The sequence below is a fragment of the Carex rostrata genome, chromosome 4 (genome assembly GCF_964058835.1).
Source record: "Carex rostrata chromosome 4, lpCarRost1.2, whole genome shotgun sequence".
Classification (NCBI taxonomy): Eukaryota; Viridiplantae; Streptophyta; class Magnoliopsida; order Poales; family Cyperaceae; genus Carex; species Carex rostrata.
The window spans coordinates 2940774-2956436 of record NC_135921.1 but is presented as its reverse complement, the minus strand read 5'-3'; the positions used below and the strand labels follow the sequence as shown (position 1 = coordinate 2956436).

The 15663-nt window shown below is 37.2% G+C and overlaps 1 protein-coding gene across 1 annotated transcript; it reads right to left on the bottom strand.

The window, feature by feature from the left end:
* Positions 1 to 8902: 8902 nt before the first annotated feature.
* On the bottom strand, positions 8903 to 11662 carry LOC144552704 (patatin-like protein 2). Its single transcript, XM_078300698.1, has 6 exons — positions 11339 to 11662; positions 10619 to 10800; positions 10320 to 10497; positions 10004 to 10165; positions 9457 to 9759; positions 8903 to 9359 (listed from the first exon to the last, which is right to left on the bottom strand). Exons 1-6 carry the CDS (start codon positions 11519 to 11521, stop codon positions 9117 to 9119), a joined length of 1251 nt encoding a protein of 416 aa, XP_078156824.1. The 5' UTR covers positions 11522 to 11662; the 3' UTR covers positions 8903 to 9116.
* Between the last annotated feature and the right edge of the window lie 4001 nt (positions 11663 to 15663).

Sequence of the window (15663 nt, the reverse complement as noted above, 5' to 3'; positions counted from 1 at the left end):
AATTTAATTATTCGTGGAAAGTTCAATTTCTGGGAATTCGGCAATATAATTGAGTTATTTGGGGATATGATGATGTAATGATTTGCGAATCGGTGATTATGACCGATCAATGTATATACAAGGAATTCATGAAAAGTCAAAATAAGTCCATAAGCTTGAGATTTGAACTTTTGATGGCCACATGCGATCAATTTCAACGTTCTGATTGTTAACAATTCATGTACACCGGAATAGGTGAACCGTAAATCCTGAATATATATTTTTTCTCTCAATTTTTTTTTTTAATTTTACGGTAATAAGCTTGTTTCGTATGTACAACCCATGCATCTCTGGTTGATCAAGCTTTGCATGTACCGTAATAGATTTGTTTTGCTTGATATGCCGTGTATGATAAGCATGACGCGCGTGTAATTTTTTACTCAATATACTTTGTATTGAGTTTAATCTCTCCCAAACTCTCTAAGTATTTCTCGGTAAAAAAAAAGTATACGGCGGCAACCCAAGTATATGGTGGGAAGTGATAAAGAATTTGAAAAGAGCCGAGACGACCTTGATTGGAAGGATAGGAAAAGAATGGCGACAAGGGAGGCGATTTCGGGTGGCAAAGGAGAAGAAGGCTGGCAACTCGTCCGAAGAAGGCGCCCTTATCCGGCCAACTGGCGGCACGCCACCTCTCCACCTCCCCCAACAGCCAAGCCTTACACTCCCTACGCACGGCCGACCTACGCACAAATCCTGCAGAGACCTAGCACACCACCCCCAGCTCAGACCACCTCTCAACCAGTCTCTCCGATCCCCTCCACCACTACCACCTACTATGTCTCCCCGCACAGCCCATCTCGTCTGCGCTTCCCCCCCTCTCACACCTTTCCAGAATGGAAAGGCCGTTGTTTCAGATGTTGTAGGACAGGCCACTCTGCAGCCAAATGCAGGAACCCCAAGAGGTGTGGCCGGTGTTGGTCTTATGGCCACATTGGCTCCAAATGTAAGCAAGAAGTTGTAGCTCCGCCTGCTCCAGTCAGAACAGCACAACCACCTCCGGTACATCACCCGGAGCCAGCTTTTGAGGAGCTCCTCACGGGTTCTTATCCTTACAGACCGCCTGAGATGCCATCAGAGAGACCTATCAGCTTACACGTCTTCCTAGAAAGGGACTCTGACTACTATGCTGAACTAGAGAAGCTCAAGCAGGCGGTGGTCCTACATACCAGGGGTCATCAATGGGAGATGAGCATAGACAACGTGGTAAGCATCGCATGTCGCACAAAATTGGTGAAGAAGGAAGAGATACAGGTGTCTCAGCTCAATGGATCTCGTTTTCTCATCTTGCTGCCGGAAGGGCTGCACCCGGATACCTTCATTAATGCGACTCCTCAGGACCTGTGGGATGAGGGACTGTCCTTTCAACCTTGGAGTCCTCTAGAGGATGCTTCGATCAGCATCCCGGCTTATAAGGTCTTGCTACGACTAGTTGGTCTTCCCCCACACATCTCCAGGGAGAGACATGTTAGGCAAGCGGTGGCCAGATTCGGGGTGTTTTTGGGGACGGTGGAACCTGAAGACCCATCCTCATTGGCATCTTGGCTGGTGGCAGTAGGTGTTGATGACTTAACACTAGTCCCCCCTCAACTGGTGGCACACATAGGCGGAATGATGTACTACATTCAGGTATACACTGAGGTTTTCCATAGGACACCCATCTACTCCTTCGACGACCTACCGAAGCAGCCTAAGGTGTACAAACGCCCCCAACCACCACCTTCCTCCTCATCCTCGTCAGAGGACGGCAACATGATGGATGACAAGGAATTGATACCAATGAGGGCACAGGTATTGCGAGAGATCTGTAGAGGTCGAACGGCAGACTCGCTGCCGCCGGAGTTGCGCCGGTTTGCAGTAATGGAGGTCATAGACATGAATTACCCACAGGGAGAAGTCACAAACAATCCGGTGAGGCAGATTCAAACACGACAAAAGGACTTTTTCGGACAGCAGCCGATAGTTGGACAGGAGGCTCCCCACGTAGAAAATGATGATGCAGGTCATAAAAGAGCGGTTCCTGAATTGCAACAGCAACCAAAAAAGAGAATTCAGCCACAGAGGATCCTATTGAGGGGTGAGTCATCGGCGCAGATTGCAGAACCTGCGAATCAGTCTGGGATTCAGAGCAGGAGCAGGAATGACCACATTCCAAGGGTGATTCCCCTACAGCTGGCCTCTAGCGACAAACTAGAGCACACGTGTGCACGTGGTACGGAGTTGATTTCACCCCCAGGAGGTTTGGAATTACCACAACAGCGACACGTGCCAACTATTCTGAGGCCCAGGAAAGCTATCCAGGCTAGGAATAAAGGTCTCCTTCTGGGCCCTATTAAAGGCCCACTTTCCACAAAATACAAAAGGACCAAGCCCAAAAACAAGGTCAATTCGGGGCACTCTACACAGGCCAACCAAAGGGCTAAAGAAGTGGGGCGCCAACAGATAAATTCAAACATGACTCAACAGCCAAAGAGGATAGCTAAGTCTAAACAGAAGGAGAAAGCGGTAGACCAAGCTAGTGTTGCACTCAACTCGGAGGGTTTCTATGAAGTTCAAGTACAGTATGAACATGTCTCCAAATTGGCGAAAGGATGTGGGTTCCAAGTTGAGGAGGTCCAGAGTTTAATCTCTAAGGATAATGAAGGAAGGAGAATCGACCCAGTGCAATCCAATGAAGACCTGGAAACGGGTACTGCTAACGATGACGTAGATATGGATAGATTTGATCTTGACCCGAACGATGAGTTGTCTTCCGAAGAGGAAGTCTGAAAAGCATAGTTGAACCGCAGGGAGGATGTACTTGGTTATTTAATGAATTGCAAACTCAAAAAACTCAAAGTTATTTCTTGGAACTGTAGGGGATTAGGTAATCTAGATAAATGTGAGGTTGTGAGGAATGTTGTAAGGAATTCGAGGTGTGATGTATGCATGCTACAAGAGACTAAATGGAATGAATACAATTTGAATTTTTACTCGCGTGTTCTTCCATCTTATTTTGATAAAAATGTTGTTGTTGTCCATGCTAATCATACCGCTGGAGGCATGCTCATTGCCTGGAAGAAATCCTATCAGTTATTGAATTCTTGGACAACAAGGAATTCATGCTCGGTACTTCTCAAGCAAGGCAGTTCAGGGGCAACTGTTATTCTTACCAATGTATATGGGCCGTCTGCAGATGCTCTAAAAGAAGGTTTCATTGATCAACTTCGAGTACTTTCAGCCATGGTTCATACACCTTGGATAATAGGGGGTGATTTCAATCTGGTGAGGTGGATGATAGATCGTTCAGGGCATAACGCTAACTTCCGGCTAATGGCACTCTTTAATGATGTTATTCGGAATGCAGCCTTAATTGATGTACCCCTTGAAAATAGGCGATACACTTGGTCAAATAATAGACCTGATCCTTCCTTTTCAAAGCTAGATAGGTGCTTTGTTGACCCCACTTTGGCTTCACAATTCGCACTGATATCACTCAAAGCATTGCCAAGAGTGGTCTCAGACCATGCCCCTCTACTACTGGCATGTGCAAATGGGCCTACACCAACAAGAAGTCATAAAATGGAGTTGTTTTGGTTACATAATCCGGAGGCGATTCAAATAATAAGAAGGACTTGGGAGGAAAAACAATTGCAGAATGGGGTGTTGCAAACCTTCAGGGGCGCATGCAACCAACTCCACCTCAATTTAAGGAATTGGCACTGCAACAATTTCACAGAAATAGAAAAGCAGCTTCTATGTTGTAATAAAACAATTTCTTTTTTTGATCAAATTGAAGAGCATAGATCCTTGGCAGAGTTTGAGAGGAAATTCAGAATCATGGCAAGAGAACGAGCGTATCTGCTGTCCGGCATCATAGAGTCCAGATGGTACCATAGAGCTAGATGTAAGTGGCTACAGTTAGGGGACAAAAACACCCGTTTTTTCCATGCCACAGCATCAGCCAGGCATAGAACAAATAGGGTCACCTACCTGATTGTTGGAGAGCAGCCCATTACGGAAGAAAATCAAATCAGAGAGGCGTTTAAAGACAAAATCGAATCCATTCTAGGGGTGGGGAATGAGGTTACTCAATTTAAGCCGGAGGAGCTGTACCCTACCAATCCGGACCTAAATCACCTGCAGGAGCCGATCACGTGTATTGAGATAGAGACAACTGTCAGGCAACTCGCAAAGAACAAGGCATCGGGTCCCGATGAGGTACCCAATGAGTTCTTACAATTGCATTGGCAGATCATAAAAGATGATGTAGTTAGAATTGTGAAGGGTTTCTTTGATTTGAGTATTGACATCACAGACATTAATCAAGCTAACGTTGTGATGATTCCTAAAAAAAAACAACCCCAGCGAGTGGAGGATTTCAGGCCTATCAGCATCATGAATGCAGTTCCAAAGCTGATATCAAAAATCTTAGCTAATCGATTGAAGGGAAGTTTACCAGATCTGATTTCCCCTGTTCAAACTGCGTTCATCCGAGGTCGTCAAATCTCGGAGAACTTCAACACAACAAGGGAGCTACTACATCACATATCCTCCACTGGCAAGCCGGCATGCTTCATCAAATTGGATTTTTCAAAGGCATTTGACAGCGTCAATTGAACATACCTCAAATCAGTGATGTTTGCCAGGGGATTTCCGGCCTTGTGGATTCAGTGGATTGATAATTTACTAAGTACGGCATCATCAAGAATTGTAATGAATGATGGTCACTCGAATTTTTTCAGACATCTAAAGGGCTTGAGGCTGGGGGATCCACTGTCCCCCATGCTATTTAACCTGGCGGTGGATGTACTCCAGAGGTTGGTTGATGTAGTCAACTCGGTGGTTCCATACACAATAACAAAGAGAACTAAAAGGGCGGTAGTCATACACCAATACGCGGATGACACGGTGTTGATTGCAAACACTAATGTCCTTACACTAGTTTCCCTCAAATTAGTGCTCCGGATGTTCACATTGGTATCGGGGTTGGAGATCAATTTTCATAAAAGTTCCTGGATTCCAATCAATCAACAGGATCATTACCTGTCTGTCATAACAGCTATTTTGGGGTGCCCAATAACTAACTTCCCGATCATCTACCTGGGACTGCCGTTATCTATACAGAGGCCAAACAATGCAGCATTTCTGCCGCTTATAGAAAAACTGGAGTCAAGGTTAGAGGGGTGGAAGGCTAGGTTGTTATCCCGAGGGGGAAGACTCATGCTGATGAACTCGGTGCTTAGTTCAATCCCAATTTACTTCATGAGCTCCTTTATATTGCCTAAATGGGTAATCAAGCGTATTGACCAAATTAGAAGAGCCTTCCTGTGGGGGCAGTCAGGAGGTAGGAGGGCCATCTCTCTAATAAATTGGCAGGCCGTATGCACGCCTAAACAATATGGAGGAATGGGGGGAGCTGATTTAGAGAAAAGGAATTGGGCTCTGATTCTCAGATGGTGGTGGAGGTTGTATAGACAGCCAAACTCACTGTGGGGGAGGTCTATCATAGCCATCTACTCTGTCACAGCAACCCGAAGCAGGCATAGAGTATGGAAGGATAGTGGGTCGTTTTTTTGGAACCAGTTACTGAGGATGAAGCCTGTCTTCGACATGTGCACAAGTTGGTTAGTCAATTCAGGAGTATCAATCTCCTACTGGTTTGATAACTGGACTAATCCAGTTATGTCGACACAGATAGCTCCTCTAGCTTCCAATAGAACATGGTCGCTCCAGATGGCTATTAGCAGGGGTCTTCCTCACTTTAATGTAGTTCAGAGGGCAGTAGAGGAAAGAATAATCTGGATCTGGACTACTAACAAAGAGTAGTCCAAAGAATACTCTGCAAGCTCATTTTATAGTGTCCTTGCATCTGGAGGCAAAATGGCATGGCCTTATTCATTCATTTGGCATTTGAAGATCCCACCAAGTGTCAAGATTTTCTTGTATCTATGCCTTCAGGGGAAAATTTTACAATTTTTTTTGAATTTTTTTTACTATTTATTGAGTATTTTATAAAATTGTTGTTTTTCAATGGTTCAAAATTATCTAAAAGTAACAGTTTATTGAAATACTTAATAAATAATAAAAAAAATTCATAAAAATGTAAAATTTGATCTTCAAGCACATATTAATAAAGATTACATGTTGAATGATTCGGATTGACTATTTGGACTTTAAAAATTACAAAACTAAGTTGTGATAAGATGCTGTAATTTTCAAATATTGCAAGTGGATCCCTTCTCATGATATATATAATATGTTGATATGATATGCACGACGTGTTATTTTTATTGTTTAATTTCTCATGCATGTATATATGATATTTAAAATATGATGTGTATAATATGCATGCCATGTTATTTTCGGCACAATTTCTATAAATGATTTTTGCTATATATGATATGTATGAAATGATATGCATGCGGTGTTATTTTGTTTGTTTAATTTCTCACGCATGTACTTATGATATTTATGATATTCCGTGTATGATATGCATGTCATGTTTTTTTCGACTCAATTTATATTAAATGATATGTATGACATGATACGCATGTCGTATTATTTTGCTTGTTTAATTTCTCATGCATGAATTTATGATTTTTATGATATGTCATGTATGATATGCATAATGTGCTATGTTCGGCCACAATAAATTATAAATTGACAATTTCATAAATAATAGTTGTACGACAATTCCTTTTTATATTAATTTCACAAAATATTATTTATCTATCTATAATACAATGTAATTGCCAAAAAAAAACCCAAGAAATTAATAAACAAATAAATAACAAAGTCATTATTTAAAAAAAAAAACTAAGAAATGAACAACTACAAAGTCACATTCCACTACTTCATATGAAACAACAACACAACAATTAACAAAAAAAATCATAACATAAAAAAATAAGATTGATTAAGTCATACGTAATGATATTGGATGACTTTAAGTAACAAGCAACTATCTTCCAATCTTAGTGTAGTATTGTAACTATCTTTAACTCTAGTGAATTCTTTAGAATCCAAGTTTCCATTTCAGAAAAAAAAAAATGACCAAATTGGAACAGGGACATCCGTTAAGATCTAAAATATTGGGTATTCTATAAGCAAAACTTTTGTTGGTAACGCCTAAATTTGGAATAATAAATAATAGGCCAGAATATAGTGAAGCATTGAATTTGATACTTTTGAGAATACTCACAATGTTGGTACCTAACCGATGTCGAAGAGATTCAAAACCAATGTAGGATAAAATTCACTAATGGCTAAGGAGGGGCCATCAATACCATCAGTTGGTTAGATCCCGAACAATTAATAAAAAATTCCAAGTAATTATGTTTTATGTAGTAGTGTATGCTGCAGAACCTTTTTTTTATGAACACGCGAATACTATCGTATATAGAAAAAGTTAAGGCTAAAAAAGGAATTTGATAAAAGGTAACTGATTGGTAAAACCATAGTTCAAAAAATCGGCCGATTCCGAGTCAACTCGGCCGATTCAACTCGGAATCGAATGGGACCGGTCCGATTTTTACCCGATTCTCAGGTTTATGCGAGTTTTTCAGAAAAAATCGGATGAATAGTGACGGAATCGGCCGATTTTCACCGAGTCAAGCCGAGTTGAGCCGATTCAAAGCAAAAATTTCCAATTCTAACTAACTTGGACTATGTGGTGAGGAGATCGGCTGAATAAAATTTCAATCGGCTGTGGAGATCGCTGAGGAGAAGACCCATTCGAATTTCGATCGGCTGAGGAGAAACCATTCGCGGAGGAGAACTTGAGAATCCATTCATTGAGGAGAAACCATTCGATTTTAATTGGAGAAGGAAATGAGTACGGTGGAGGAGAAGGAAATGAGAAAGGGGGCCAGACCCGAATATTTCATTAAATAGAGTTAATTTCCCTTCCCTCCTTATTCAATCGAATGGATCAAATGGTTTCAATTTTCGTGCTAGAAGTATATCCAACGGATGAAACAATTCCAGAATATTATAGAGGTTCTAATTTATTTGAATTGAGTGAGTTAATTGGATTTCAATTGAAATTGATTTGAAAATTCGTACTACTCGAAATTTACCGTTCTAATTTATAATCCGATTAATTCAATATTAAATTATATATATTCAATTAATTATTTATTAATCAACCTAATCCGACTATATTTGAAATTAATTCTTTTATAATACAAATTTTTGTGAATGACCTGCGTGAATTTTCTAAATTATAGTTCTCTTATAACTCGTAAAATTATAATTATAATCACATCATAATAATTCATCATTTAATTTATAGATTTAATATTTGTTTCAAACGGATGTTTCGATCCTATTTAGAAAAAAAAAATCATATAAAAAAATTATTTGTGATGTATACTTAGTACATTGATCAATTATTATCTAATTAATAAAATTTTAATTTATTGTAATTTACAAATCGTTCGTTAATTATTTGTTAAAAAATTTCGGATTATAACAGTATTTATTTATAATCATAAACTAACTGCATTGACAAACAAAAAATATCCATAAACAATAAAATAGTACATGATTGATAACAAAGTTAATATATTTAAATACACGTAACTATGTTTAAAAAGTGTGTTTTATTTGTAATGCTTGTATTACATTATGTAATTAGTGGGTATTTTGAGTGTAATATTTTATCTTAACATTGTAATTTTAAATTACTTTTTTTACCAATTTATTCCTACTTTTTAGCTACAAAACAAGCTTCTGCTAAAAAAATCCGAATTACCGATCCGAGTCTTCCGATTCCGGCCGATTCATCCGATTCCAATTCTACGATCAAAAATCCGATTCCGATTCCGATTCCGAGTTTTAGCACCATGGGTAAAACACGTACAATTTTGTAGACATCAAATCAATAGAATCAATTCATTACATAGTTTTATTTATACAAGAAAAGTATGAACTTTATCTAAATAAAAACTGAATCAATATATACAGAGAGAGAGATAGGTGAATGAATTATTAATTAATGAATGAAACTTGAGCATTATTATAACGAACAAAATATAACTGAGTAGCTATTTATGAGAGTATATATTTTCTCATCTTCAAGAATTAATCCGTTATTAATATTTTCCATTTTGCATCCTCAGAAGCCTCATGCGTCGCTCATCAGAGAGTATCTTGGCAAACCGAGTCAATTCCTCTTCATTTGTTCCACCATTCACCACAGGTTCAATATTTCCGGTCTCCAAGTTCACTCTGGACACCGGTTTTTTTAGAAGCTCATTTCCAATTTGGACAAGTTTTTGCAAGTTCTCGTTAGATGAATTGTCCATCGATGCAGCGGTGCCCTCCAAGCAATCATCCTACAATGACCCAAGATTGAATAATTAAATAAATATTGGGGCTTCAAACAAAGTAAATAATTTGAAAATATCATCAATTATCAAGCTAATTTCCTACCGTTATGCGCAAGTAATTTTCCTCGCAATGCAATGCTTGAAAAAGAACAGATGCATGGATATCAACCAGGTCAGCACTTGCTTGGCTAAAACAATCGATCAGGGGGGTTGAACCGTTATGGGTTAACCAGCCGAGCAGGCCCCACTTGGCCGCTGCGTCTGCTTTGTACTTTTGTGCCTGTTTTGCTGATCCCGTTCCAAGAGAGAGGATAAGGAACTTTCCATAATCCCTTGGTTTGACAGGGAAATAATCACCTCTTTGTATCAAAATCTCCTTTGTGACGTGATTCACAGCAAGAAGAGTCTGATATGTCACAAAGAAAGAAAATAAAACATATTAAAGAAAATATCAACCAGATCAACTTAAGACATATGAGAGTTGGGCACTAATAATAAAGTATAGTTGGTTGCAGAATACAGGATTTATCAAATTTCTTGTAGACATGGCTTCTAACTGTTGGAGCAAAAAAAGTTTTTATAAAAGAAGGCAAACTGTAGGAGTGTTGTTTTGTTATTTGGTTGCATTTATTTGTGAAAGAAATATTTACCGGATTATTTGCAGCAACACCTCCATCAACAAGATTGAAGCTCCGTGTTTTGCCGAAACGATCCTTAGTTGTGAATTGATGTGCTGGAAGATATGTTGGTGCAGCAGAAGTGCTGATACAGACATCCGATAACAGCGCATCCTTTGAGGGATCCACCTTTGCCTACATGTTGTAAAGCTCGTAAGTAAACTTTAGTTGGCATTATTTATTTACAAATTTACTTTTTAAAAAGTACCTCAGCTGGTTCACTTTGAAATGAACAAAGTAACAAAATAAAAAATCAAACAAGTTTTATAAGCCATATCGTTATGTATACCTCGTTTGTAGAGAAGATGGTTGGCTGAAGAAAATTAATGTCGAATGTAGGAACCACCACTTCTGTTACTGTATCATGAAGCCTTGTTTCACCAAGTAGTTCTCGGATTTTGCTATGCAGGTATTCTCCTGTGTATCTAGGACCCATCATACTGCATAACAGGCCTCCAATCCCATTCCTACATTGAGTCGCTCATCATTATCTATATTGCACAAATTTATCTATATTCCATGAATCATGCATGCATTTCAGAAAGTAAATTATTGCTGAAAGAGGAAAGACAAGTCAATAAGCTATACCTACTAGAAGGGAAAATCTTTGGAATGTTTTCATTGTAGAAGGTTATAATATCTTTAGCTGAGAAGATAGGTCTCTTCTCCTCGTTAGGAGCAGCAAGCATGGTCGTGACTAAACCTCCGGTACTAGTTCCTGAAATCACATCAAAGTAATCTGCAATTCTTGCATCTTCTCCATCAAGTTCCTACAAGTACATGCACATGAAGTATTTACGATCAAGTTTTCCATAGAATTAGTGATGAAATAAAATTGAAGAAAACCTTCTCTACATGGGGAATGGGAAACATCATATTCGTGCAGTGAAAGTGTTGATTAGACAATCTTTATTTATCATACTTGTACTACTACAATTGTCTTATTAAATTAGGTTCACTCCAAGTGTTGATCATTATATATATATGGGTGATAGTGTTTCAATACTAATATACTATACATCCATATATTTATACACACCTTGGTTTTCCATGCATAAAGATGGTAATCACACAATAATATTTTCGCTCTCTCGAGCTAAGAAAAGAGTGTAATATATTTTTTTTCTTCCATTTACAAAACAACACTGGTATCCATGTCATATTCTTGTTTTGTTAGATAGTACAAATGATAATATTTGATAATAATTTCCATATTTATGAATAGATCTGATAAACTAGTTTCTTGAGTTCACAATACAAACTTGGTTGTATATAATACTTAAATCTCCAAATAAATTGATAACTCACCTGTAGCTTAGATTCGAGGAATACAAGGATGGCAGCAGGGATGAGTCCCCTAACGCCACCACCATCGATGCTTAGTATTGTCACTCTGTTGCCTCTTGATGGTGGAGTTTTTGGTGTAGACAGACTGCTAGTTCTGTTAGTTGGCACTTTGCTTGAAGGAAGGCGCACTCCTAAAGAACTCATTAGAGATTATTTTATTACCTCTGAACTCTCACTAGAAAAAAGTTGAAAAGTTGTAGCTAGCAAGGTGTAGAGATCCTTGAATTGTATGTTCCTTCTAAATTTTTCTTGGCTTTGCTTAGTTGTGTAGTGTGGGAGGAAGAAAGGTGTGCTTTCTTGCATTATATAGGCAGGAGAAAATTAAGAGGTACAAGTAGTACTAGAGTTGTAGTCAAAGAGCATGCATTAATTGGAATAAAGACCAATTCTGGAAAACTGAGCAAAGTTTGAAAAATCAAATGATAAGAACGCGCCAAGTTGAAGGAAAGGACCAGCTGGCTTCGTTTTGTCGGGTGTGCGCTGCATGCGCGTGAACCCCTTTGCATAATGTGAGCCGTTGACCTTGCCAAGTCGTTTAATTTGTTTCTGGATTCGTAGACCGGGACAACACCCAGTGCCGAGGTTGTACATCCCATTTTAAACCGAAGCCCATTTACCTTTGTGGACCATGCCAACACAGGGGCGGACTCAGGATTTTCATCACGGGGAGGCAAAAAAATATCGAATCGGGTTTAAATAGCTTATCGAATTTAAACCCATTAACTAATTGAATACCCGATAAAAAATAATATTTTAACTTATATTTTAATTTCAATACCTTAACTTATAATTTCTGATCCTATAACTTGTAATTAATATTACTAATCATAATTCAAAAAATTTATTTTAATTTTAACACTAAATTTAATCCGAATTACAAATCAAACATGTAGACGGGGGCAAAAAAATTTCCAGAGAGGAACAAAGTCGATCGGGTACCAATAGATCACTGCTAAAACTTGAAATCCAAAAGGAGCGGCTGCATAAGGAATTAATTCTTGAAAAGTTAAAACTCCCCAAGCTTGAGAACTTTCTGATGCCCACTTGCTTTAGCAAGTATATACGGTTCATAATTATTTTGCCAAATTTTAATTTTAATTTTGATTAAACAGTGATTTTTGTGGCTAATATTGTTTGAATAATATTGAATTCAAAGTCAAAACTGGAGGTAGAAGGTTGATGAAGTTTGATATTTGAACTTTTGATGGCGCCACGTGATGAGAATGATTGTTTTATCAAATTAAATATGACGCCAATTATATATGGGTGATCCATATATATGTTCAATGTTAAGACAAATGAATCAGATTAACACTTTCAATTATTTAGCTTTATTTGAACAATTGGATTTTTTAAAAATTCTTACATAAATTATGACAGTCGGTTTGATCTTAGAAGCTGGGTAGATTATATTCTTTATGCAGAATTTTTTTATAAACCGGCCACGTTTGAAGTAATTATTTCATTTTTTTAAAATTAATGCAGAATGCACATTTGTTACGTCTGAAAACAACATTCCATTGTTAATTAAGATAAGAAAATTTTGAATTATTTTAAATTAATCAGATTCTAGTCACTAGCACAGTAACAGGATTCGCAAATTATTCACGAACTAATGAGAGAATAAAACGCTAATTCACGAATTAAATGAATTATTCACGAATTTTACGAATTGTTCGCGTTAAATTCGCAAAAAATCATCCACAAATTGATCTTGAAATATGGAGAAATTTTGAATTCGTTTGGCATTCGCCGTTCGCGTCTTTCTAGGAGTCTAGGACAGCTGGACCACGTGAAGTCCAAAACTTTTGCAACCTGTTAGGATCCTCTCCAATTTGAAAATAATTCATTGCATGCTTATTGAAGATCTCAACAGTTGAATATGAAATTAATGCTATAGATCTTTTTGAAACCATTCAATCAAATTTGAAAAATTGAAGGATAACTTTTAAGTGCGTGTTCGGAGGACGGAGTGGAATAAGAATGGGAACGAGATTGCAAAATATTTGAACTAAAAATTACTGTTCACGTGAGAAAAAAAATTCAATCTGAGTGAATTTTTTGGTTCCCACGTGAACAGTGATTTTTGGACTGCCGCCGAACACGCCCTAAGTGTTAAGCATTTCTAACTAGACAGAGGTAGTGGGTTTTAAAGTTTAGACTTGATCTTCAGTGTTATTTTTTGTATATAAAAATTTGTATTCAAGTTGTAATTTAAAGTGTTAATTTAAAAAAAATTCTCTGATTTAGAACTTAGTTTCATTCTATTTTATTTCCAAATTACACTAGAATTATTTTTGAATCCCAAACTTTGATCTCGTCGAACCAAACCCGAATAATTCATATGTCACACTAAAGGTCTTTAAAGATCCAATAAGTACTATTCAAATTTTTCAACCTATCAAGTTCTCTCCGTACAGCAAGTCTCTTGCTCAATGTTAGGGGTGCACAACGGATGGGTCAACGATATTTTATTAAAATTTGAATCCAACTTGATTACATCGGGTTAAAAAAAATCTTTACTTGACCCACCCAAAATTCAACCCAACCCATCTATTTTTTTATATGCGGGTTATTACGGGTTATGCGGGTTAGACGGGTTAAACGGGTTATAATTTTGATCTAAAATCTATTATATATGTTTTTACTATTTTTATTAAAAATAGGTACAAATAAAAGTGACAAACATAAATAAAATATAAATAATTTAGCATATAACATCCATAACAGAAAAAACATATCCAGAATGTAACATCCTAATAAAAAAGGTAGCGACATATAACAATCGCATATAATATCCATGAAATAAAAAAACATAACAATTCAAATTCAAATTAAACTTAAAAATCTTAAATATCTTCAGAGCTCCAACATTTTAGCTTTCTGGTGCCTGAAATAATAATAAAGATGTGATAAAAAATAAAAGTTAAGTTTGTCAGCAAATATAATAAAATCATATAAAGTTCTAAAATCTGGATCATATATGCTTTTGCTCACAGAGAGCGTGCACTGCGTGGAAAGGAGACCAAGGCGTCAAGGAGACGACCTCAGATTGGGTAGAAATAAAGAGTATTTTAAACGTGAGGGGAGTAAATAGAAAGAGAAGTTCTGTAAAAATGTAGAAACGTAGATTTGAGGTTGGATTTAGATATAAACGGGTTATTAAGAGCAAACTCATGACCCGACCCAAAGTAACAGGTTATTGAGAGCAAACCCATGACCCAACCCAGTAACATCTCAACCCGGTAAAATACGGATCAGACGGGTTAGGTGGGTCCACAATATTTTTGTACACCCTTGCTCAATATATATATTGTCTATCTATGTTCTTCATCTGATCATACAATCTTTTAGGAAAAAGGTAATAAATTATAAACTTTTAAGAATAGTAATTTGAATAATTTGAAGTTTGATACAGGTTTCACCTTTCATAAAATATTTTAAAGAGTGGTTGAATCACAACCAATTTCAGATAAATCTGGACCATAAAAAACAGCGATATTCAATAAATCTACAAAAATAGTAAAAAAATTTCAAAAAATGTAAAATTTAGTCTCCAAACACATATTAATATGGAGAACAAGATGAACGGTTTGGATCGACCATTAGGATTTTGAAAACTCGAATATTGAGCCGTAGCACGGGTGGCCTCTATGCAACCCATAGCATATTAGCCAAATCCATATATATATATATATATATATAGAGAGAGAGAGAGAGAGAGAGAGATGGACTATGGTGCATTGCAATGCAGCATGGAGGGGTTTGTGCATTGGACAATAAATCTAAAATTCAAAATCCAAATGACCGATCCAAACCGTTCATCTTGTTCTCCATATTAATATGTGCTTGGAGACCAAATTTTACATTTTTCTGAATTTTTTTACTATTTATTAAGTATTTTACAAAATTGTTGATCCAACGGTGGCTACTGATTTTACTGTTTTGTTAAGCCACCGTTGGATCAATAATTTTGTAAAATACTTAATAAATAGTAAAAAAATTCAGACAAATGTAAAATTTGGTCTCCAAGCACATATTAATATGGAGAACAAGATGAAGGGTTTGGATCGGTCATTTGGATTTTGAATTTTAGATTTATGGTCCAATGCACAAACTCCTCCATGCATTGCAATGCACGATAGCCCATCTATATATATATATATATATATATGGAAAGAGAGAGAGAGAGAGAGAGAGAGTGACTAATGTGAATTCGTATGCATATGGTCCGATATACATACGGTCAAAATTTGAAATTTCAAAACTCAAAACGTCGATCTGAA

Coding starts and splice junctions, on each gene's coding strand:
- LOC144552704 (XM_078300698.1), bottom strand. CDS start 11,521: ATGAGTTCTTTAGGAGTGCGCCTTCCTTCAAGCAAAGTGCCAACTAAC. Junction 9,760..10,003: donor GTGTTGCTGCAAATAATCCG/GTAAATATTTCT, acceptor GTGACATATCAG/ACTCTTCTTGCTGTGAATCA. Junction 9,360..9,456: donor AAAATTACTTGCGCATAACG/GTAGGAAATTAG, acceptor GGGTCATTGTAG/GATGATTGCTTGGAGGGCAC.